The sequence below is a fragment of the Dermacentor silvarum genome, chromosome 2 (assembly GCF_013339745.2).
Source record: "Dermacentor silvarum isolate Dsil-2018 chromosome 2, BIME_Dsil_1.4, whole genome shotgun sequence".
NCBI lineage: Eukaryota > Metazoa > Arthropoda > Arachnida > Ixodida > Ixodidae > Dermacentor > Dermacentor silvarum.
Genome location: NC_051155.1, coordinates 134842850 through 134868811, shown reverse-complemented (window position 1 = coordinate 134868811; position 25962 = coordinate 134842850). Strand labels below are relative to the sequence as shown.

At 50.8% G+C, this 25962-nt stretch overlaps 1 protein-coding gene across 1 annotated transcript in view; it reads right to left on the bottom strand.

Annotated features, from left to right (window-relative positions):
* LOC119440405 (multidrug resistance-associated protein 1) overlaps nucleotides 1-25424 on the bottom strand; it is a 67202-nt gene extending 41778 nt beyond the window's left edge. Inside the window, exons 1-4 of the mRNA XM_037705316.1 lie at nucleotides 25421-25424; nucleotides 24904-25106; nucleotides 21595-21771; nucleotides 18518-18685 (exon numbers count right to left, since the gene is read on the bottom strand). Of these exons, the coding sequence (XP_037561244.1) occupies nucleotides 18518-18685; nucleotides 21595-21771; nucleotides 24904-25106; nucleotides 25421-25424 (552 nt within the window). The remainder of the gene's footprint in view (nucleotides 1-18517; nucleotides 18686-21594; nucleotides 21772-24903; nucleotides 25107-25420) is intronic.
* Nucleotides 25425-25962: the final 538 nt, after the last annotated feature.

Sequence of the window (25962 nt, the reverse complement as noted above, 5' to 3'; positions counted from 1 at the left end):
CTTGGGCACCGAAGGCGAACACTCAGATTTGTAGTCATTTTGCCGTCTAATCAGTGTATCAGTCTTCCTTTTAACGTACATTTTCCTTCCTAGCAATTCCCAACTCTGGTTGCGTCCGGTACACGACTGGGCTGTGCATCGACGGCGATCGAACACCAACGCAGTGGCGTGTTCACACTCGCCGCCACCGACGGTTCCCGTCGCGCTAATCTATATAAAATGGTCCGTGACTGAAGATTGGGCTAGTTTATAAGCAATTAAGAATGGGGAAGCTTTGCAAAGATAAAAGAACTACAACGGACAGAGAAGGACTGACACATGTCCGATCGGCGAAGCAGCTCAAGAAACAGAATAAGGAAGACGTATGTCTCCTTTTTTTTTCTCTCCATAATTTTTGTGTTCTTCGCCTATTCACATGATTAAATACGCGAGAATGTTAACGCGCACAGCAAAATAACATCTGGAATATAACTGCTGGAGTTTCACGTGTTATCTTGCCGCGGTGAGCCACGAATGTGATCTGCCTCGTACAAGTGACGACCTTTCTCAAAAGCAGACACACGAAAATGCGTTTTCCGGTGCGTCAGCCCTTAAAACCCGCAGTGCCAAATCACTGGAAGCACCGAGCGCCGTCGTCCCGTCGTCTGCTTCACATGCCAGTGCTCTGACAGGTGCCGTTCGCGGCGCTGTTCGCCAGCATATCGCCGGCGCGCCGCTGGCGCCTTACAACGGCCGCCCGGTGCCTATAGAGCTTTGGTCCATAGTGCTTGGACCTCAGCGCTTCGAATGTTTTTCTGATGCCCATGTGACCACTGTACCTTCTTTCATGCATTTCTCGAAGTGCCTCAGCCTGTCGCTGAGAAGGAAGGCAGAGGAGATATCGACTGCTGACCGGACCTTGATCTCTCCTGTACAACACCTCATTGTGCATCAACAATTTAATTTGGGCCCGTTTCTGTTGCTTCTTTGTGCCCAATGCACGATTGAACAGATCCAGGACTTTAGCGCAGAATGCGTCCTGACGCTGTTCGTCACCCATGTTGCCACAGTATCGCAGTGCTGGATAGGATACAAATAAAAGAAAGCCGTCAAACCACACGATCCATGACGATGCGCGCGCGCTTCCGCGTTGATCAACGTACGTTGCCGCCAATCTCCCTCCGGTTGTCGTTGTCAGAGGTTTTAACGTAGACATCTCAAAACCAGAAACAAAGCAGTGGTTAAATCACTTCGAGGAAGAGATTGGCCTCGGTTACTTCAGCGATCCAAGTCAACCAACTACTGTGCACGGGTCATGCATCGATTTAACTTTCGCCAAAAAGATTTCTCAAAAAGAACGGAAGACATCAGTGTGTACCATAGCAACCACAAAGCAGTTATAGCAGTCATTTCAATGTAATAAATAAGATAAAGGTTTTCTAAACTGCACTGAAACGTGTGTTTGTGTCATATATCCCTGTGAAGAGCAATCTGCCTAATGGCCGCACATCATGGGATCTGTGTTTGACAAGTTGCCCTACATTAGGCGCAAAGCACCTACAGCTTCGCTTACCAATCACCTTCACAGTAGTGTATTGGCGGTGATTTTTTTGTTTATATTGTTCGATATCGCTTACAAAGTTAGCGATCATCTACATTTACTCTGCTATAACGATTACATGCCTTAACTTCGGAAATAAGACATTTTGGTACAGATACAAGGCATTATACTTTTCGCGTGACGGAGCTGGGGTACTCGCCAAAGAATGCTTACGCGTGAAAAAGTTGAATTACGCTTAAGTTTCGCCTTTAACAGTGGAACACGATAGCATTCAAAGTTCCCTGACTGTTTTTCACGCTTCCCGGCAACTGCAGCTTATGCAACCGCAATGTTTACCTGGAAGCGCTGGCGGCGAACCCTATGCACGTAGGCGAGCTTTCTGGTTCTTTATTTTTGTGGACGCGACTTATTTTTGTCGTTGATGTGCAGTTGTATTAGAAATAGTTCACAAGAATTAAGCTTATAGAAAAAAAAAACCTGCTTACTTCAAGTACCTTCAGTTTACTTCTGAGGGAAATCTATCGCTAGCGAAGATCGCTTTGGAGAAGGCACTGCAGCGTTTGACGGGAAGTGTGACGTGTGAAGTTCCTGTAGCAATTGCGAAAGAATTTGTTTGCCTTTCTAGTAATACTTGGAACCAACAATTAACTTGTGCAAGCAATTCGTGCTAGTTAGACAATTTTTTTATGAAGAAAAGTATCATCATGAGTGCACAATAATTACATACTTAATCACTCTATTATGGTAACTTATCATAAAATGCAGAAACAGTCATTCTACCACCTTGACTTACTCTTAATGGAGTCTGAAACACCTTGGCATAAAATTATGCAAATTTGATACACTTATCAACAGTTGATCATAATTCCTGACTAAAGGGCTATATTCAAATTACAATTCGACGCCATCATGTTTATAGGTTGTGTACAAGTCGTACTTTATGAATTTTCTGACGCATTTTACTTTTAGAAATTGCATTCAGTAACGCCTATGCGCCACGCGGAGGGCCTACGTGGTTCAGGATGCGTGGTTCAGGATGAGCTTTTTCAATAGACAACGCCGCCGACCCCAATGCTGACAGCGGATTTTCTGCAACACGGGGCCCTTACCACTATAGCGTTAAAGGAAACAAGAAATGCTGCAAGCCAACGAGTTGGAATCTATATACAGAGAGTCGAATCACAAATTTGTGTTTAGTGAATGTCCGCACCAAGTGATACGGCAGGCTTTACTCAGGCATTGTAGAGAGGCTAATGCGATAACACCGCCGCTGCGGCGGATGTGTGGAGGCGAGCACACTTTAGTGGTGGTGCAAGGTAGAGCACTGCACGGGCCTGATTTTTCGGCCCGAGCCCGGCCCGGGCCCGCTTTACGAGGCCCGAGCCCAGCCCGAGCCCGTAATACCAAGCCAGAGCCCGGCCCGGGCCCGGGCGTACATGACCGAGACCAGCCCGGCCCGACCCGGCCCCTGGCGTTTATTACTAAGCTTAGCTAGGGCCCGCATGTGCATGAGAAGGCCCGGTCTGTAAGAAACAAATTATTTTTTTTACTTACAGACTGTACGGTATCTGTCAGCCTCACCTTCTCGAGGTTTAATCAGCTGCAGCATATAAGCAATAAAAGGCCGAAATCATTGTTTCTCCCACGGGAACCTTGGTAATCCGGCCCATTGCCTGTGCTGCTATTTTTCCGCTGGTGCGCATGCACTTATACCTTCATTTGTACGATATGGTTCTATGATGTCGTTTATCATGCAAATATACAGTGTGTTTCATTTTATCTGAACCAAATTTTTAAAGATTGCCTGTGGCAGATAGCACAATTATAATCTAAATTATAATCCAATTATGATCTAAACTACTCGATGAGGCGGCCATTACTACCACGAGAAATAAAACGCCTAATTGAAGAATTGACATAATTACGCTAATTAACTTTTTTAATGAATTTTGTTACGGCACATCTTTCAATCTACGAATTATAGCCGCCGAGTTCGCAAGGCTTATCCACTTGGAATGAATTCTCATGTTATGTTATGGGGTTTTACGTGCCAAAACCACGATCTGATTATGAGGCACGCCGTAGTGGGGGACTCCGGAAATTTGGACCACCTGGGGTTCTTTAACGTGCACCTAAATCTAAGTACACGGGTGTTTTCGCATTTCGCCCCCATCAAAATGCGGCCGCCGTGGCCGGGATTCGATCCCGCGACCTAGTGCTCAGCAGCCCAACACCATAGCTACTAAGCAACCATGGCGGGTACGAATTCTCAGGACTAAACCAGTTTCGAGATAAAAATTTTCAAAGTGTCCGACGAAATCAATCAAATGAAATTAATTTATTCTCCAGTTTACTCAGTTGCTTATTCTCAGTTGCTGGACGGTCATTGTGGACTAAAAGCTACATATTTAGCTTGACGTGACCCAAAAGACCAGGCAAGGCAATACTACAGCAAACACTGTGTGCACATGCACAATAATTCACATATATTTCCAGCTGTCGCTGGAATTCCTCATAGACGAAATAGCTATGAACGGAAAGACAAAGAATATTTCCGTCACAGCGAGTTAAAAGAATTGGAAAACGTTTTAACAGAATGCATTTTAAACAACACTAGAATAGCAATACTAGCTATACAAAACAACGCAACACCAGCTATACAACATAGTATGAGACTGAATTTTACAAGATTAACATTTGCTAAGAAAACGAAACAGGAAACAGGATACTCAGAACCATACACAAAGGCAGAATAATAATCACATCAAATACATTACAAGCGACCAAAGTATGAGCTGAGTTCTTTCTTACTGAAATTATCGACAATTTTGTATTTGTTTAAAGTGCATGGTAGGTAATGTATTAAGGACTGATGCTTATAGAGTGTTCTGAAGTATGGAATTGACCATGTCTCAGGATTTCTTGTGTTCGCATTAATGCTACGACGCTCTAAGGAGGCTAGTTGTTTTATGCAGTTATAAGCTAATTCTGACATGGATGACCTAATGGATGGTTAAAACGCCTAATTGAATGTTTAACATAATTACGCGAATTATTCTTTAAATAATTATTTTACGCACATCTTTCAATCTACGAATTATCGTCACTAATTTGCAAGACGTGTCCACTTGGAACGAATTCTCAGGACTGAACCAGTTTCGAGATAATAATATACAAAGTGTCCGACGAAATGCATGGGCGTTCTAGTTAACTCTTTAAGGAAAACGTTGTTTTATGCATGGAAGCACACAAGTAACTGGCCTTAGCGCTAAAATAATGCAATAGTATCGACACTGGTAATAGTGCAATCGCAAAAGCGGTAACATGGAAATGGTTTGAGGAGTGGTTCTTTGTATAATTTATTTTTCCTTACGCAGAAACAATGTTCGTTTTTGCGGAAAAGAAAGAAATTAGCGTAGCTTGCACTGGCGGCGCAATGCTAGTCCTGGCTTTTGGGCTAGGCTAAGCACTACGAAGTCATCCCCAGCATTTCCCGGAATTTCTTTGATTGACTGTCGATTAGCTATTGATTGGCTATCGATTGTTTATCGCAAGATATTGGCTATGTATTTGGGATAGGCTAAGCACTACGAAACTATCCGAATTTATTGGTTATTGATCAATTATCGATTAGCTATTGATTGGCTGTTGATTGGCTATCGTAAGGTATTGGCCACGTATTTGGGCTAGGCCAAGCACTACCAAGTCATCCCCAGCATTTTGCATAATTTATTGATTATTGATCGATTATCGAGTAGCTATTCATTGGCTATCAATTGCCTATCGATGACTTACTAAGTTTAAGTAGTCCCTACCATTCTTAGCTAGACTTATCCAGGTTCAGCTTCGCTAGTTCACAGGTGCATGTGCCATTGCGCTTGGACCCTTTCTGCACTGCTGCCACGATCCAACCACATTTTTGGATTCAGCAAACACATTATGCCCGGCTGAAACAGCTCTGCTGTTAAAAATGAGAACTTCAGCTGTTTTACTATTTTTTATAAGATATACAGTCATCTGATAAGATATACAGTCAACAGAGCGGTGTGGATCAGAGAACAAACTGGGATAATCGATATTCTAGTTGACATTAAGCGGGAAAAATAAAGCTGGGCAGGCCATGTAATGCGTAAGATGGATAACCGGTGGACAATTAGAGTTACAGAATGGATACCAAGAGAAGGGAAGCGCAGTCGAGGACGGCAGAAAACTAGGTGGGGTGATGAAGTTAGAAAATTCGCAGGCGCAAATTGGAATCAGCTAGCGCAAGACAGGGTTAATTGGAGATCGCAGGGAGAGGCCTTCGTCCTGCAGTGGACATAAATATAGGCTGATGATGATGATGATGACGGTCAACTTGCACGTGTCACTTCAGCTTGTCACAGAATGCATTAAACCATGCAATGCATAACGGTCACGTGTGCTCGAAGGCCTACTTAGGCCCATCAATGAGCGGGCCCGAGTCTGGCCTGGGCCCGTGGCTTCAAGCCCGAGTCCGGCCCAGGCCCGCGGCTTTAAGCTCGGGCCCGAGCCCGTCGACAAACGCTTCGGACGGCCCGGCCCGCGGGCCGGGCCGGGCCCGTGCAGTGCTCTAGTGCAAGGAACCAGCGGCGCGCGCGGCGCTCGTTTTCCGCTGTGATTGGTTGGCCTATTCGGCTAGAGAACAGCCACACCACATTGGCCATTGTCACAAAAAGCCAGTCAGGTTTCCAAAGAAAAGCTTCGCTTTGAAAAACACGCAGACTGAACCCTAGCTGACATCTACATAAAGCGAAGCACTCTTGGCGCGATTGGCTCATGAAACGTGTGTGTGTGTGTGAAGTGTAGTTCTCGAGGTATAAATATTAGTATTAAAGAGCGTTATGTTACACGAAGAAATAATTTTGTGTGCAGTGAATTAAACACAGGCTGGATATTACATACACCACCAGGGTCTGTATCCGAGCTAGTTGGTACGGCGACATCTTAAGGCAGGTAAAGCCCCCGAAATACGGACACTGATATGAATGATGGCATACAGAGTGTATATATTATATACACATATTTAATGCAGTACGTCACATATATTATTTGTTTATAGTTTCAGTGGTGCCCACATTGTCGTGTTGCAGTCGTGGAGTTTCTGATGCGTCGGTATCTTCTAGCACAACTGCGGATTGAAACGCGCCAAGCGTCTCAACGCGCTGGCTTGCCCACGAGAAAGGGTGTTCTATGCCGCTTGTAGACGCATGCGTCCGAGGCGTAATAGTTTTGATATCAGGCTTGCGTGCCAGAGATGCCGTGTTCGAATACTGCCATCGGACAGTTTTATTAACGTTCAGCTAATGATTTTAACGCCCTTCTTTGTTACAGTATGACGGGATTGAAAAGTCGCACAGCCGTTTGAAGCCAAAAGGACGACGTTTAGGCATATCCAAGTACTAACACCCTGTCCCATGCTGGCTGAATCACCCTGCCTGCAGCCCCATGCACATACTAGCTACACAGCTCCGTCTAGTAATTATTGTATGAAACTCTGTGCTTGAAACGGTAAACGACTTTTTCGCTGCACCGTTCCAAGATGGCGCCATACCGTTAAACGCATTCGGCGTTAGATGCGAGATGCGTACGAAAAAGTGCCTGTAACTCGGAAAGAAAGCTTCGCTTTAAAAATCGATGGTACCTTTTTGTACAAAAGTTTATTGTTGTTGACCGCAACAATCTCAAATATCCCATAAATGCGGTATCAGTGATATTTGGGAAATATTTGCCACGTGGATGCAAGTTTTGACCAGCCTGAAGAAGGAGGGTGATGATGATGATGATTTAATGACATCCCCTTTAAAAACTGGGCGGTGACAAACAGTCACCTGACCTGCTTCATTTAATGAGGCGATGCCTCGGTGTGAAGCGCGCCTAGCGGCTCGCGGTCGAACTAGCGCCTACTACGCTCGAACTACTTGGCAGCTCGTCGAGTGAACCGGCCTGCGAAAGACAGCGCTCGAGTCTTGGAGGCCATAATGCTGTTCATCTAGGTAAGTGGTTCTTGAGGGAAAGGGAAAGGTTGGCGCTATCTTCTGCAGCCCTTGAGGGAGCACGGCTCAGCGCCAACGGGGAGGGGTAAGTGGGAGCGAAAGAAGGGATAGAGTGGAGACGCCATGGCTGGGCGAAGCAAAACCGGCAGGCATAGGCGGCACGTATCAGGCCGAGATGGAAGGCCTTGGCGTGCTGCAGAGTCTGCAGGGGTGTTGTGCCAGGCCGGTCAGGCCCGGGGTGGAGTGGGAGGCCGTGAGGCCTTCCCGCTTGTAGAAATGTCCTTAGAGGCGTGCGGAGAGCCCTGACGAGTCAAGGAACTCCACGACGCCTCGAAGTGCAGAAAGGTGGTGTCGGCCGGGGAAGAGGAGATCTTCCTCCTTGCCACAGGGGAGGCCCAGGCGGCGGAACTCCTGCAGGAGTGGGCCCCGCTGCTGGAGGTACGCCGGGCAGGCCAGCAGGAGATGTTCGATCGTCTCCGGCTCCCCGCAGGAGCTGCAGGCCGGGGACGTCGCTCGTCCCAGTCGGTAGCTGCGTGCTGCCGTCCAGCTGCAGCCGATGCGGAGCCGGAGAAGGAGCGAGGTCTCCCTGCGAGCCAGGCCTCGCTGGGGGAGTGGTCGTGGGGGGCATCCCAGTGCCACCCGTTTGTCTGGGTGGTGGGTCGCCAGGTGTCGCCGCAGCCTCAGTCCTGTGAAGTCGCCCTCCGTCACGGCCCGACTGAGGGGCACAGTGGTGTGGTGGGCGTCCTTCGCCAGGGTGTCGGCTGCCTCGTTGCCCGGGATCCCTACGTGGGCGGGGATCCAGTGCAGGGACACCGGGTGGCCTGCGTCCTGCAGCGCTGTCAGCCGGGTAGACAGCAGTGCGACTCCAAGGCTGGCGCTTTCTGGCCTCTGCAGGCCGAGGAGGGCTGCCCTGGAGTCGCAGAGGATGGCCGCTGATACCCCAGGAAGCTCCTCAGAGAGTAGGTCGACGGCCAGGTGGAGGCCTGCCACCTCCGCTGCAGTCGAGCTGGCGTGTCTGGGCAGTCGACACTGCCTGCTCTTCTGCAGGGCTGGTGCCGTGCAGGCCGCCGTGGCAGAGCCGGTGTCCGGTACCACCGAACCGTCGACGTACACCAGGAGGTGGTCTCCGAGGGTCTCGTCCAGGAGGCAGGCGGCCGTCTGCTGCAGGGCGCAAGCGAGTGAGCGCCTCTTCGAAATCCCGGGCAGCTCCGTGGCGATGGGGACAGGAGGCCTCTGCGGTGGGGGCAGCTGTACCGCATTCGGCGGTGGGTTGCCAACCACCTCCTCGTAGAGGCGGCACAGCTGACCCATCCTTGAGGAAGGCCGGGACTGGAGGCGACGCAGCAGGCCTCTGCCATCAGGAGCATGGTGGAGGCGGTCGACGTGCCTCAGCCCCTGCTGCAGGAAGAGGAGCGACAGGGGCCATGCTCCAGCCTCCGCAAGGGTAGCGGCAATCTGGGAGCTCCGGGGGACGCCCAGGCAGAGTCGGATGGCCGCCCGGTGCTGCAGCTCCAACTTTTCGAGGCGGCGTGGCGGCAGCGCCACCAGCGGGAGGGCGTACCGCAGGCGTGATGTGGCCGCCGCCTCGTAGATCCGCAGGGCCCACTTCACCGAGCAGCCCTCTCCATGAGCAAGGAGCTGCGACACGGCCTTGCGGACCCTGATGGTCTGGGTCTGCATGGCCCCGACTGCCGGTCGCCAGGTTAGCCGGTGGTCGATGCGCAGCCCAAGGTACGACACAGTCGTACTCCATGGGATGCGCACGCCTTCCAGCTGCAGCCGGGGAGCTGAGCGCCGTGCCGCTGCTCTCGGGTGGACGAGGAGGGCCACCGTCTTCCCCGTCGAAACCGAGAGTCCGATGCTTCCCAGGTAGGCGGCCGTGGTGTCCAGGGCTCTCTGGAGGGCCAGGCACACGTGGCGGCTTGACTGTGGCGGTCCCCGCACCCACAGGGCGATGTCATCCGCGTAGATGGAGCACTCCACCTTGTAGTGAGGGTCGGTCGGCAGTGCAGCAGGCAACCGGGCCAGGGCGAGGTTGAAGAGAAACGGGCTCACCACTGACCCTTGTGGTACGCCTGCTGCGACCGGACGGGGAGTGCTCCTTGCATGGCCCACGCGGACCCTGAGGGTGCGGTCGTTCAGGAACGATGACAGGAACCGCCGCAGGTTGCCGTCAATGCCCAGGAGGTCCAGAGCCTGCTGGACGACCGCATGTGGGAGGCCATCGAACGCCCCCTTGACGTCGATGAGGAGGAGCATGGCGAGGTCTCCGCTGGCCCTGGCGTCCTCCAGGGTGGAGACGACGTCTGCGATGGAGTCCGCAGTGCACCTTCGGCGCCGGAAGCCTGTCTGCTGGTCCGCGAGGAACCCGCAGGCGCGGGCCACCCATTCGAGCCGTGCCAGAGCAATGGCCTCCATCACCTTGCAGGCAGCGGAGGTGAGAGAGACCGGTCGGTATGAGGACAGCTCGTTAGCCGGCTTATTGCTCTTCAGAATGGGGGCCACGATGGCTGTGCGCCAGGCCTCCGGCACCTGTCCTGACCACCAGATGTTGTTGTAGCAGTCGAGCAGGCGTCGTTGCTCACTGGTGGCCAGGTTGCGGAGCATCTGGAGTGTCACTCCGTCTGCTCCCGGTGCACTGCGACGCTTGCCCCTCCTCAGGGCCATCTGCAGCTCGTGGAGAGTCAGTGGGTCCTGGCAGATGGCCGCGATCTGGCTGGTCGCCCACTCCGGATGCAGCTCCAGCAGGCAGGTAGGCGGATTGGCAGGGGGAAGTCCGACCGGCAGGATGGCCGCAGCGAGGGCAGCCGGGGGGGCGAAGTGGTCCGCTAGCAACTCCGCCAGGGCCGCCTCGCTGATGCCCAGCGAGATAGCCACCGCGAGGACGGGGTGGCGGTTGACCTTCCTGCCGGTCAGGGACTTTAGGAGGCGCCAGGCCAGGGGGCCCTTGGAGCGGTTCTCGATGGTGGCGCAGAGGCTCCCCCAGCTCTGGCTCCTTCTGCGCCTGGCCTGTCGTCTGCAGCGGGCATCCGCTCTCCTGTATTCGGTCCAGTGCTCTGCATTGCCCGTCCGGATTGCTCGGCGCTCCATGCGTCGCCTGGACGCACGGAGGTTGAGCAGGAGCAGATCCGGGGCAGGAGTATCGGGCAGAGCAGAGCACTGGACTGTGGCTGCCTGGGCGCACTCCATGATGGCACTCAGGAGGTCACAGCCATCTTCCAACTCACTGCAGCGCTTCCTGAACAGGGACCAGTCTGTGACGTGGTATGTTCGTGACCTCGGCCTTCTCCCACACCCGGGGGTGATCAAGATGGGGAAGTGATCAGATCCCCAAGTGTCGGGAGTTGTAGCCCAGTCATAGGAGCGCTGCTCGGTGGTGAGGGAGAGGTCGATGGCTGTGCTCACCCCACGGCGGACGTACGTGGGTCTTCCTTTGTTGAGTACCACCAGGCCTGCTCGGCTGATGGCGTTGCAGAGGTCCCTGCCTCGGCGGGTGCACCTGCGGCTGCCCCAGTCGGTGTGGTGGGCGTTGAAGTCACCGCACAGGACTGCATGTCCGCCGAGGCGTGCTGCAAGCCGCACCAGGCTGGAGGGGTCCCACTGTTGTCCAGGACGAACGTAGACGCTCGCCACAGTCGTGTCCTGTCTGTCAAGGCGTACCGTGACAGCACAGCACTCCATGGCGCCGCCTACGACGTCCGAGACTGGGGTCACCGAGTGGGCCAGGCTGCTGCGGACGTAGATGGCAGTCCTCGGCTTCCCCTTCTTGTGGGCACCCTGCAGGCAGGGAGCGTCCGTGCAGCTCTGCGTCGAGCAGGTGGTGGCGCCAGAGTAGCCCGTGTATCCCGGCAGCCGCAGGTCCTCGGCCACAGTGTACACCTCCTGCAGTGCGAGGACGTCGAAATCACACCGCAGGAGGTGCGCGCACAGCTCTGCATGCCGCCGCCGCAGTGAGTTGGTGTTCCATTGGAGAACACTCGGGCGGCGACGGCATTTCCCAGCTGTGGCTGGTGAGGGATCAGCCATGCTGGTTGACTGTGGTCGGGACTGCCACTGCCTGCAGGCAGATGGCTCGGAGGGGGCTCTCGGCAGGCAGCATCTCCCCGATGGCCTTCAGGGCGAGCTGCAGGCTGGCAATGATCTGGTCCCGAGGGTCCGGGCCAGGCATTGCCAGTGATGCTGGGGCTGTGGTGGGCTCGCTCCCAGGGGTGGCTGGCGGCTGGCGTCGCTGCTTCCGTGGGGCCGGTGTGGGTGGCCGTCCGGGGGGGGGGCTGCCTTCTGCTGGGGCGCCTGTGGGAGGCCGGCCAGTGCCTGTGCATAAGACAGGCCTTGCACAGGCGTTGAGGTGGCCTTGGCCCGCAGGTTCTCCTCCCGGACACCAGCGCGGACTGCCCGGCGGGAGAGGGGAGCAGGCGCTGTTGCCAAGATGGTGGCCACCCTGCGTTCCTCCTGCCACCTGGGGCAGGCAGGAGTATTTGCGGGGTGGTGGCCACCGCAGTTGCGGCAGTGGGCCGCGTTGGGGCAGCTGTCACCCTGCTCGTGAGACCTCCCACAATGACGGCAGCTGGATGGCGAGTCGCAGGAGGCAGCCACGTGCCCAAAGCGGCCACACTGCTGGCACTGCAGTGGACGCGGTCTGGACGGTCGCACCCTGAACCGGAGCTTGTAGAGGCTCACATGCTCAGGGGGGACCGGCCCCGCGAACCGGATGGTGATGGTGTTGGCCTCCCTGGTAGCAGCCAGCACTGGGACTCCCGACTCGATGGCCCCCAGCAGGTCCGCGTCTGCGGGGATGCCGTCGGCGCCGTGGACAAAACCAGTGCTCCTGCCTCGCTCGGCAGGCTGCCGGGCAGTCACCGGTATTCCCCGGAGCTCCGTGGTGGCCAGCAGCTCCTCCAAGCACCTCTGGGTGGTGGCGTCGGCGGCCACGATGTTGCGCCTGTGATTGACTCTCACAGCGGCAACACCTGGCCGCGCTGAGAGCACCGCCGCAAGAGAGAGGCGTGGTGCTCCTCTGAAAGTGCCACCCACCACAGATGGGCGGAAGAGGGCCGTGCCAATGACCGCGGGGTTCACCGGGATGGCAGCACTCACTGGTGCCCTTGCGCGGCGGCGATCGGCCTTGGACAGCACCAGCTGGAAGCCCTCAGCTGGTGGTGCATGGGTGGTTGGGGCCTCCTGTGCAGCAGCCTTTGCTGTGGGTGTGCCGGAGCCCTCCAGAGTGGGCGTCGGGGCCGGAGGGGCAGCAGGGGGGGAAGCCTGTTTGGGTGCAGAGCTTTTCCCCGCCTTCTTCTGCTTCTTGTTTTTCCCCTCCTGCCTCGGTAGAGTGTGGTGGGGGGGATCCTTCAGGAACCTCGCCGCTGGGTGGGCGAGGCCGTGCTGCGTCGGACCGGCTGGGGCTCTGTCTGCTCGGGGATCGTGCGCGAGCCCCAACGGCACAGACTCGGGCGCGTCACGAGCATCCGCCGTAGCAGACGACGCAGGAGAGCTCGCGCCAGCCTCACCGGCCGCCGGAGGAGCGACCGTGTTGATGCGCGCGCCCTCCCTCGGTGAGAGCGCGAAGGAGGCAGCGGACGACTCGCCGGGCGTCCGAGGGGCGGCGCTGGTGGTCGAGAGGAGCTAGGGTGCCTCGATGCCCAGCGCCGCCGTCCAGGGTGGAGACAACCCCGCTGGCGCCGCCATATTGTGTCACACGAGCTGAGACTCAGCTACGCTTGCGTTCATAAAGTGTTACTCGCGGCGCGCTTCCAAGTGCTTTGCCTTGATGTGGATTTTTTTATCGGTGTCCCATCTGCATATCTTTATACCCAATAGCCGTTAACTCGTCGAAGGTCGAAGACGTAAATGTATGGCGCCGGGAATATGCCCCAAGTTGCCTAATTCAATCACATTTAATATGCCGTGTGTATGTTTAAAATACGCACTATTTTTTTTTTCTTTTTTTTTGCGCTTCGATGCTTGGTATATAAGGTTTGTGACCCCCTGTGTGTGGAAGTTTTTCTTTTTCGCTGTCTTGTTTTGGTTTACACGTCACGCCTCCTTTACCGTAGCCAGCCACTCGCGCACGGCGGTTAGTTTCCCTTGCGTTGCGCGTGCTCTTCGCGTTCGTTGCAATTATTTGACGATATCTACGCGCAATTTTTGCTTTTTTGCCCACAAAACTGTGCGCTGACAGGATTAAGCTGGTGTAAAAATAACTGCGATGTGAAAATAAGGTTTAGTTAGTGCTGTAGAGAAAAATGTAACGTAACTTGTCTGCGTCAATCTTGCGTAGTACACACAAGAAATCAAACGATGCACAAAATACATTTACTTATAATGTCTAGCACAATCAATCATGAAAGAGATATGCACATGAAAAATTATATGTACTGTGTGGCGCCTGAAGTTTATGTTGAAAGACGAGATAAAAAAAATTAATTCGCAAGGTAGGCTCGACACACAATTCGGGATAGAGAGAGTTTTTTTTAATTTATTTATTCATTACATGGGGGGGGGGGGGAGGGGGTTCAAGTGAGTACATCAACCTTATTACACACAATATAAATTGAAAACAAGAATGCAAACAAGAAAACGCCACCGCGGGTAATATTGATCAAGATATCCAGCCAGATATCCAGCCAGAATACATACATCAGCTACCATCGAATACGTCGCATCAGCCAAACACATCGATGGCGAGTACAGAACATTTCATAAATAACCATTACAACACTGATAACTACATTGAAAAAATAAACAACACTGCATACATATCACGTACAAAAACCGTAAATGAAACTAAGACAGTCAAATACAGATTAGCAATGTTTTTCACTTCGAAAATATAGTCCATGATGATGTAGGGCTGTTGACTTTAACAGACGGCGCCCATCCTGTCGATTTCCCTCGTACTGGTCCTCTTCAAAGTGTTTCTAAGTACAGGTAAAACAACAAAAGTGATTATTGATATGAAAAGTTGCCTTGTAAATACAGAGAACCCATTACAGTGCTTAAAAATAAATTTTAGCAGAAGCAATGCTGTATTACCTCGCTTCACACGTTTCGAAGAAATGCACAGGCTACAACAGACACCATGCCAGAAAGCGCCGAAACATTTTGGTCCCATGATGCCCCTTAACTCTACTACACCTGGGCATACCGTGCACAGGCATTTAAAGACCGTCGCAGTACCCACTACGATCGGGAATGAGCACGAATGACCATCGGCTTACGATCACCACGCTACAAATATGTACAAGTCTAAAAAATCAGCTATGTAACGTAACACCCTGAGGTCCGCAAGATATCTCCTGAGAAATCAGAGAAAATCACAATGTTTCGCTTACCACGTACAAAACAGCCGCTCTCCCCAGACGAAGCACTGCGTTCTTTAGTCCCAAATAACCAGTACCGAAAAAAAAAAGAAAAAAGAGACACGATGTGTGCTTCCCGTGAAAAAGGAAAATAGGTGGCTTACGTGACGATTCGTGGCTAATGTAAGACTATTTCGCGGCTAAGCATCTTCGTCAGTCCTTAAAATAAGGGTACAGACTGCGCCCATCAAAACGAAAAAAGCCTATGCGACGCGCGCTCGCAAACCATAGGCTACTCAGACAGCATCGGTGCAGCGCTTAGTTCGTGAGCGAACGTAGGTACGTGAGCGAGGATCAGAGAATACTTTCTTATTTAAATGAAAAACACGGTGCGGTAGTCTAAACATTCTTGACACTTACCTCGTAAATGCAGGAGTTATCCGTTGCCTTCCAGTGATCGCGCTTTACTTGGGCTTCCCATCTCTTCCGTCGCTCTGGGTCCCGGGGGAAGCGAAAACAACGCAGTCCTTTACGCGTCGATCCGGTGCACTTGGCAACACAACAGCCCGTCATGTCGACACGATGCACTTGATAGCTTGTCAGTCATGCGGCTGAACACTGTCTAGCAAGTAGAAGCGTCCGCGAAGCATCCGCGCGCACTGTGCCTCGAACTCAGCACCGGCACCAAGCAATCGCAACGGCTCGCTGTGACACAATATGGCGTCGCAGCGAGAAAGCGGCGGCGCGGGGGCGGTCAAAGGTTGGCACCACCCTGAACGGCGGCGCTGGCATCGAGGCACCCTAAGAGGAGCAGGAGAGCCGGCGCAGCCGGCGGATCGGCGGGGGCGCCATCTCGTGCCGCGGGCGATGACGAGGAGGCGGCTGAGTCCCTCGGGCGCCGGGAGATGGCGTCGCCGTCGTCCCTGCTCTCCGGGCAAGGTGGGGCGGTCGGCGGCGGCAGCCTGCGGCGACCGGTTTGCTCCTCCTCCTCGCTCTCTGCTTCGCGCATGCGTTTGCGCGAGGAGGAGGAGTCCATGGCCTCCTCGTCGTCGGATGGGGGCAGCGGGGTGCTCGCCATGGCAGCAATGGCGGCGTCCTGCTCCGAGGGGGGAAGGCTCGCTTGCGGGGAAGGTTTAGCCGGCGCCACGTGTGTCTCGGTGACGGCGGGCGCGGCCGCGGCGGCAGCTGCTTGGGTGGTGGTGGCCTGTTTCTTTATCCACGCGTCCACGATCTCGGCGGCGCGCACCTCTAGTTCGCCTCGCTCACGCGACGCTTGTAGCGTCACGGGCACAAAGGTCGCGAGAGACGCGCTCGCACTTCGACGATGGCCCGCGCGCGGCGGGCGCTCTCCTGGCCTGCGGAAGCCCTCCATGCCGTTCGGCTCCGCAGTCAACACGCGAACCGCGCGTCACAGGGGGCAAACACACTACACGCACGTCGCGCGCACAGCACCGACCACGCGATGCGCGCACGAGGCGGCACAGCCGGGGACGCGGCACAGATGTCGGGTTGGGAACGCCACTCGCGGAGCACAACACTGAAGCAAATCCACTCGTCGCACGATGCAAGCCCGCAGGGAACACACAGGGTTGCGCGTTGGGACGCGCAAATCGTGCGCGGCTGCAGGTGACGTCGCCGACGATGGTGAGCCACGCGGCTCGTGCAGCACACGCCGGGGCGATGTGCAGGCACGACCGCACGGGAGAAGAGCTAAGCGCGACTGGCGAGGCGAGGTCGTCGGAGCGAGACGCAACACAACCTCTCTCTTCGACAGTCAGGGCGAACTCCCGTCGCCGCGCGCCGCCGAACGCTGTATGTCTGCTGTTCATCTAAGAACGCCGTGAAGTTGCCCGCTCTTTAGTAATAACAACGCAGAGTTATGGAAGCAGAAATGCGCTTTCTTTCATAATTTTGCCTTTACTCCAAACGTTCAAATAAAAAAAACATGCGCTATGTTCAAATACCCTTCTTATAGCTTTGCGTTTGTTATAATTGTTTAATTTCCTAACAATAGGTTAAGAACAATTTAAACAATTATGCAGAAAAACTAATGAGGTCTTAAGGTAGCAGTAATAATGGCTAATAAGGTAGCAAATTCGTACCGTGCAACGTATAACTTCGAATGTCTGTGGCCACCTTAAACATGTGCTTCAAACGAGCTCGGTGACGGTCTGGTATTTACGAGTAATTCTGTTTGTGGTAGAACCTAGTCATGCAAAAGTGGGGATAGTTGAGTCACTGTTGAACTGTTAATTTCAAAAAGAAGTAGAATAGTCCGCACATAGCCCCTCTAACCCTCTTAATTGTCGATGCCAATTATTTTCTGAACACACGAATGAATAGACAATATAAAATCCACTAACCGCGCAAGTCCGGTGCTCTTTAGTTCTACAAAACAGGCATGCGGGGCGCACTAAGAATCTGCTTACAGCTTCGCGTCTGTTGAAATTGTGCATATGGAATAGCAGTTCTAGGCACTGTGTACTATGTACACGACCTGGAAGAAGCAAGACCGGTGGACGGTAGGTCTACAACAATCACAAACGCATGCGCACTGCGCACAAAGCACCTTCTCATAGCACCACGTCTGTTAAAATGGTGTGCTTTCGTAACAATAGGTTAAAATAAAATTAAGATAAATATCCAGGAAATGTAATGAAGACATGTAAGGTGGCCGTAAACGCACACTTCAGCCTGCAATCATTCTGGCAACCGTAGCCATCCATCTTTTCTGATAACCAATGAATAGACAATAAAAATGCAGCAACTGTGCATATGCATTGTATACGATGTACACGACCTAGATAATGCAAGTCTGAGGCCCTGTAGTTGCACAACAATCACACAACGTTAGTGGAATTCTTGTTACACAGACTTAAATGTCAATGCCATGGATAAAACAAATGGACAATATAATATGTCACAGATATGCAGACGTGAGCAATGGCTATGCGACAGATGAGATTACACATGCCCATTGCATGCTCTATCGGCAAACGCAGAAATAAGTCATGATTATGTACTATCGACCAAAAAAGGTTACGGACAAAGGGATCTGACAAAAAGCTGAATATCTCCGCAGCCTCAGAACGCAGCCTGGTATTCCCATTTCCAGCCTCTACTGGTATATGCGAACAGCATTATAATGTACGGTTTTACTGGCTACATTTAAAGGCTGCTCGGATATTTAGCGTTTTCTGAGATCCCGTGATCTGTAAACTTTTTTCGTCGATAGTACATCCTTGCAATGTTCTGACGAGGACGCGGGAGCATTGACCGCACGTTATCAGCGGCCTTGTAACTATTGGCCACGTGCCCCGAACAATGTTGTGGGGCGAGGGGGCCACCGTCGTCTTCGTGGGGCCCTGTGCGTTCCAACTCCAGAGCTGTGTATAGTTTTCTCGTGACTTCATGGGCTCAACTTCTCACCATGGTAGTTCCCGAACGTGGCGGTCAATGGCATGCTCACGGTTTCATGGGATCAGCCGGCCGTGAGCGGTGGATGATAAGAGTGGCCAAGAATCGAGTCGGGGGGAGTCTCTGTATTATACCGTCCCGTTTTCGCGTTTCTATTTACGCTGATTCTCACTGTCCTAGAGAACCTCAACGTGGCGGCCCCGGTGACGTCCACGTAAACCACATATAATCACGCTAGACACGTCACGTACCTTGTTGCCGAGCATGCCCGTGTTTCCAATAACGGTCTGGAAGACGCTGTTGCCGACCACGGGATCCAAGGCACTCAACGGGTCGTCGAGCAGGTAAACGTCGCTACGGCTGTACACTGCACGGGCGAGTGAGATGCGCTGCTTCTGGCCGCCACTCAGGTTGCCGCCCTAGGTATGGTTGCCGAGGGGGAGACAACAGACATATATTGAAGCAAAACAAATACCTGTGCTTGCCGGTATGGTGCGGCGATTTTAGAGAACAACGACGCTTATGTCACAGCTGCAGGTTTTATTTGAAAGGAACAGCATATGCAGTACTTTTCCACGAAAGCAATGTAACCAACGGTGAAAAATTCGCCACTTGGTGAATATCTTGAGCATATAATCATCGCAGATATTACGAGATTACGAACGTACGATATACGATCATACGATGTATTCACACAGTCCCTAAAGGAGTGTACAGAAATAGGAAGTTAAAAGCAACGAATGCATTAGCTCACTAGTAGAATGTGCCAAGTGAAGGATAACCACATCGCAATGCCCAAAAACACTGCCGACAAGATCACCGGTTGCCGTGGCTGCTGTGTGCGCTGCTTTGCAACAAGCATCGCCAAAATGGTGAGGAAGCATCACAAAACGTTTGCTTCATGAAAACTCGCCTCCGTCAGCATCTCCAGATTAAAACCTCAGTGAATGACGCCACGCATGCATTAATTATATGCACATGTTCACTATAAAAACTGTGTCGGATGGTCAGGCACACCGCTCCGTTGCCGCGTCGCCTGTTTCGCGATTCCCAATGTCAAAAATGGGCAAACGCCCGGATAATGCTTGACCTCACCTCACCCTCTGGTCAGATTTGATGACCCCGCTGGACCTCAACCTCATCCACTGGTGTTGATGTCCACAGACCTCACTTCAACTTTCAGGGGCCGCCATCGACCTCACCTCGAGCTCAACACTGAGATAGGTAGGGTCTTCAACCTCAACATCATTTTTTGTGTTTGTGGTCGGGTATTAAATGTCGAATGTGTTACCCGTGTATGAGCCTACGTCTGCATCTTTTCATGTCTGTGATATTGTGTCTGTGATATTGTGTGTGATGTCTGTGATATTGTGATATATATGATACACCAAATAAATACGCGTAATACTTCACGAAATGTTTGTTCAGCAGGAGGCTCCAGCTGCGAGTCATGACAGAAGGAGACGGAGAGGCTCTTAAATAAATCCTGGAGAGGTGTGCCTCCAGGCGGCACGCCTAGCACGCTACTCCAGATGGGTATGATAAGAGGTGAAATCATATGCTCTCAAATCAAATAAACTAAAGTACCTGAGCATGCAACTATTGGTCTCATGCGCAACGGAGAGCGGCACTTTGAACTACGTGTAGGTGACGTCAACTTGGGGAATAACCTGTCTGCTACGCTCCTGCTGGAATAGTTGAATTTTCATGGCTTTGCTCTCACTCTGAATAGATGAGGAAGGAAGGAAATGTTTTTGTGCCGCTGTAACTGCGTGTTGCGTAACATGGTACTCTATAACTGCTGTAAGGTATGTTGTTGTGCTATTCGGTTAATAGATTCAGTCAAATTATAAGCTGCACGAAGAAGCCAAGACGTGAACAGTAACATATACGCACATGTGCGTCTATGTTTCTGTTCACGTCTTGTCTTCTCCGCGCAGTTTAGTATTTGGCTGACTCGAACTGCTGCTTGCATTTATTTCTTTCAACTGTTAATTTCATAAATCTCAGTATTTCGAGGAAACAAACGTCATATTTTGTTTTGTGCGCCTTCCGCAAGGACACAGCCGTCGCGGTCAGGGATACGATTTCGTGACTTAGTCGCAAAACATCGCTCCAAGGAGGTAAACTAGGCTCAATGCAGCTTTGGAAGCGACGAACGATTTGAAAGCTTAATAAATGACTCGTCGATGAATCCAAATTATACATTTCACCCATAATTCCACTCACTACGTTTACACAATTAAATGTGTTATTGATTAGAGAAAGAAATATCGCACCTTCATTGAAGAGCGGCTGTCCGTCTGCATGATTGGTCACAGTGCTTTTCTTAAATATGCAGACCCGATCACTAGAAGCAGAGATGCTGCGGGCCTGATCTGATGCTAAAATTTGTAATACAGGGCCAGATACGAATGATCGGATCGCGCCGCAATTAGCAAGGTAAAGTCTCGATCGCCCTGCAGCTTAACATCCGACTGCGTCTATGCATCTCGTGCGTAACGTTTCCGGGTGGTACTGACAAAAGGAATCATATTTTTGTATCTGCGCAACTCGAAGAGACATCGTAAACAAGAGGTTATTACTTTCTCAATAAAATATATATTTTTTTGTTGTCCACGCTGCGCACTTGCAGTTCTGTTCTTATGCCAGCTTCGTCACACTGCTGTATACCATTGCCTTGCGGTAAAGGTTTGTCTCTTCGACGCACACGCTTTTGGCTACGTAGCTGCACTGTCGGATACAGAATATGGCCGAAAAAACACCAATGTACTTATGTTAGAATCTCCGCAGCGCGCCTACACGGTCTAGCGCTTTCACGACTAAAACGGCATTGACAGATGCTATACCCACTTGCTGAGCGTGTGCTTGTTTACATCGGCATATTTCAATTGTTCATCGCTTACCCTTCCGATTCCGTCGCAGTTGCCTGTTAGCACAACGCAACAACACATTTTAACCACCCTTAGCAACAGGTTAGTGGCGCGATTCAGAGCGTGCGAGGTTGCCACTACGCTGGCAGAACGTCGCGTAAGGTCGCGTAAGAGGTGCCCTTTATGGAAAGTAATTTCAAATTCAAACGGTAGGTTATAGTACGTGATGAGAGATCCATCGTTTGTGTGTATAATCTTATTGGGACCTTTAATATCGCAATAATAAACTAATAGACGACGATGTCACGCTCCCCTTTGAGGCACATTCGAGATGGTGAAAGTTAAGCCGGAGTCCTCCACTGCAGCATCTAATGTAGTTATAGATACCATAAGTACCTTCCCATAACGTGCATTATGGAAGCTTGAGGAACCTTGATTCCTCCCATGCGGCTCACCTTCTCGCCGATCTCCGTCAGGTCTCCAGCGGGGAGTCGATTGAGGTCGTCGATGAGTCTGCAGCAGGCGATCACTTCGTCATAGAAGTCGTCGTCCATTGGTTTCCCGTACAGTATGTTGTCGCGAACTGTCATGTTGTGCACGTGCGCTAGCTGCGGCACGTATGCGATGCGACCCTGCATGTCAAAAACGCACAACATTTGACGGCAGGTGGCGAGCTTTCCTCGGCTGTAATGCTGTCTTGCTACATTGGTCCTTCACTGAATATATGGTAGCTGTATTAAGGCGAAAGCCTTAGGTGTCTATGATGGCGGTGCCGTTGGCGGTGACCTTGGCGAAACTTCGCCGTGACGAAAGGTGGCCGACGCCGCAAAAAAATCACACTTCTCAGGGAGGTTCCTGTAAACAAAGTAAATTAGTGGCTTTGAAAATAAAATTTTGAACATTTCGGTCTGGTTGGGAATCGTACACGGGCCTCCAGGGTGTGAGACGACGCTTCCCAGAAGCCACCGGCTGCATCACCATGGTTCTGGCTTACTAAAGGTGTGTGTGCCTAGTGCGTGGTTGCACACGTCATGTCGCCGCCATCTCGCTGACTAAAGGTGCGGCCTAGTGCGTGCACTAACATGCTGCACTTCAGATACTCCGTTAAGGGTTCATATGTGGCGTTCAGGAAGTCGCCTTACTGCCCCACGTGTACTTCCCGTGGCGGCTCGTAATGTCTTGCAAGAAGTATAGCCCCGATTGTTTAATTTGATGCATTACCAATATGTCTTACAAAGAAGTGTAACCCCGATTGTATAACTTCATGTATTACCAAACTTGCAGCAGGCTGTCGCCTTGTTGGGTTGCAAGAGTTTAACGCCTGCCGAACTTTTCTTTTCAAATTTGTAAACTGCAAAAGCGTCACTTTGACACTTTTTTAAGAGCTCTAAGTAGGTATTTATTTTTAGGTTAGCAAATCTGGCCAAGCTCAGCATATTGCGCCGTTTAACGCGGGAACCCTCATAACATATTGTTACCTCCACCAAAATGTTACGGGGCAAGAGGTTTAAAATATATTTACAGGATATTTACAGTGCGGCCACTGGCATACAAAGCATACAAGAGGGAAAACATCCGCGCGACATCAGAGAGCGTCGTCGTCTTCCGTACTGTTCTACGCTTCGTGTCGAGCAGCGCCCTTGGTAACAATATTTCTTTTTGCCGTTTTATCACCGCAATTTGTCAATCCGCCCCTTCTTTTACGGTATGTGTTTTCCCCACCCACGTCACTATTCGAATTCTTCAGCAGCACGTTATCCCAAACCCGCGTGCCTGAAATCTAGCTTGGCTGTATCTTTCTGTCCCATGATCGTGGATTGTACTTAACATCAAACTTTATCAATTTTTGTAAAAATTCTCTGTTAAAAAAAAAAGAAACGCCCTGATTCCCTAAATTGTTAAAATTCGCTATTTTCTCTGCAATGCATCAAATGATGTACAAATCGGTTCAGCGGTTGTGCAGTATCACATGGCATGACAGGCGACGAACTTCGTCGCTTTTCAGGATTTTCATTAACGGAAGCAGAGCTTACTCCTGTTTGCTGCTTCCTCTTTTTAATAAAGTGTAATGTCAAAAGGCAAGAGACCGTCAGACCATCAGTAGACGTGCAATGGGCTATCTGGTAACGACCTACGACAGCCTCTAGTTTATTCGCATCACATACACTGCGCAAGGTCGATAGATATTCTAGAGTATATAGAAATTGATAGAATGCTTGTAAAAGGTCAATTGAACTTCAACGCGTTGATTCAATAGTGCCGTTCTCCACTCACTTGTGCATATAAATGCGGCCGAGGCACTTTTGGTGACCTAGTGTGCACACATAATATTTCGCTATATTTTGCGACGAGCCTGATGTTGGGTGTTTGAGACCCTCCCAGTGATCGAACGTACTCTATCCGTATAGAAGGCTTCGACTCTTCTGTGTTTCTGACACTCCTGCTTTAATGTCGCGCTTCGTCTGTGCCTTACCTTGGTCTGGTGTTACGCCTATCGCGCCACAGCATATTATGTTGAGTCAATACTAGTCTAGAATAATTTTGTGTTCTGATAAGCTGCTTTTTTAGATCAACTGGCTTTTATGTCGTCAAACTTCATCCTTGCCGACCCTCCCGTTTTAGTCTAATGCTTCGTCTCTACGCACGTCCCTTTCAGGCGCCAAGATAGCGCATTAAAAGTAAAAGTATTGAAGAAAATATAGGAATCTAAGATGTGTCGCACACATCTTGAAATACTTCTGGTTGGACATATTCTATAATTTTGAATAATATATGTACATATTTTAAAAGTAGAGACAAAGACCGATCGGCGTTTGCTCTCGGTTTCAGCATGTCGTAATTAGCAGGCTCGCACCTTTCGTTTCTTTTCACAATGTCTTACGTCAGCATATTTTTGAAATCACTGGGTACGTATTTTTCCTGCACACTAACCCTAAATTAGTTCATGTTCTCATATCTCACTTTCCTGTAGGATGGAATCCACATTGCATGGAATCGTTATTCGCTTGGAATACACATTGTGTAAACTCGAAAGAATTTCCTAACAACCGAAGATTCGTGACCCTTCTGTACGCTTTTGATGATGCGGCAAATTGACGAAATTAAAATTTTATCAGAAAGGCAGAATAAACAATTTTAGCTTGTTCGCCACCTTCTTACCGGTTGCAGTTAACCGGGTTACCGGAGAGGTGTATGGCAGTAACGCGCTTATGGGGACATCTTGTGACGGAGAGTTTAACCAGGGAGCACACAAAACTGATACTGCCAAATAAAAAAAATGAAAACTGCACTGATCTACCCCATTCTACTTAACTGCTGATTTAGAGCGTTGGCAGCGACATGGTTGTTAACGAGCAGTCTTTTTATGATTTTCACTTGACAAGAACACTCACGCGGCCGCAAAAATACTCCAAACATATCGTAGTTGGACAGAGCCTCGCAAGGTGTGTCTATCCAGGTTTGCTACTACTGTATAACAACTTTTCTACTGCTCTAAACATGTAAAGCATACCTGATTAAATCAAGCAGGTTAGGTGACTATTTGTCACCGCCATGTTTCAAAGGGGATGTCAATAAATAATCATCATCTTATCTGCTATCCACTGCTCCGGCCACTCGGTAATCCGGAAAACTTTAAAAGTTGAAGGACAATTAAAGTTCTCCCAAAATTCGCGCTTCAGCGGGATATTCGTCTTGTGTTCCATTCATCGCGCTATCCAGTGCACGGTGCCCTGACCGCGTCTTTACGAGGCATCATAGCTCACCGTGCAAACGACCCGCCCAACCGTGCAGGGCATCTCTCCCAGGATTCCCGCCAGGAGCGACGACTTGCCGCTGCCCACGAAGCCGACGACGCCCACCAGGGAGCCTGGCCGCACGTCGAGGTTCACGGCCCTAAGGTGCTCCTGTTTGTTTTCCTCCTTCGGACTGCTCCAAGAGAAGCCGCATTTCCTCAGGTTCACGTGCCCTGAAAACAGCCGCCGCTTGCCACTTAACCATTTCCTGCACTTCTTTTAGTACTGATTGGATGCCTGGCAGTGCCTTTAAAGACTTATATGTCTCATTAGTCAGTCGACCTTGAGAGAAACAGCGTGGGCGACACGAAAGGTACAAAAAGGTTACGAACCCTCGATAGTAGCATTACCCACGATTGTTGGTGTTGATTAAGGCTACGAACCCTCAACCATTGGTGGGAGTCGAACCCACCACTCTTGGTGATAGTTAAGGCGAAGTTTATTAAGTCACAGTTAATTAACATATAGGTAATTGAGGCACTCTAACCCATGGCCATAGGTGGGAGTCGAACCCTCGACTATTGTCATTAAGAGTGATGACTAAGCGAATTTTAACTAATTTAAATATGGGATTTTACGTGCCAAAACCATCACCTGATTATGGGGCACGCGGTAGTGAGGGACTCCGAATTAATTTGGGCGACCTTGGGTTCTTGAACGCGCACCTAAACCTAGGTACCCGGGTGTTTTCTGCAATTCGCCCGCATCTATATGTGGCCGCCATGGCCGGGATTTGATGCTGCGACCTCGTACTTAGCAGCCCAACACCATAACCACTAAGCAACCACGGCAGGTTGATGACTAAGCGAAGTAGACTAAGCGAATCAAGGGGGATGTCTACGTCATGTGTCCGTCTTTAATGCATCGGCACTTGGGTTTTCGCTTTCAAGTCGTCTTAGGGATAACATAAGAGACACTGTGAATAATTTTTTGTTAAAAGTACAGTGAAGAGAAACATTTACTAAAGCTCTGCTGATGATACTTGTGCAATGATAAAACGTTCTCAGGTGCATACAAATCCGAGCAACT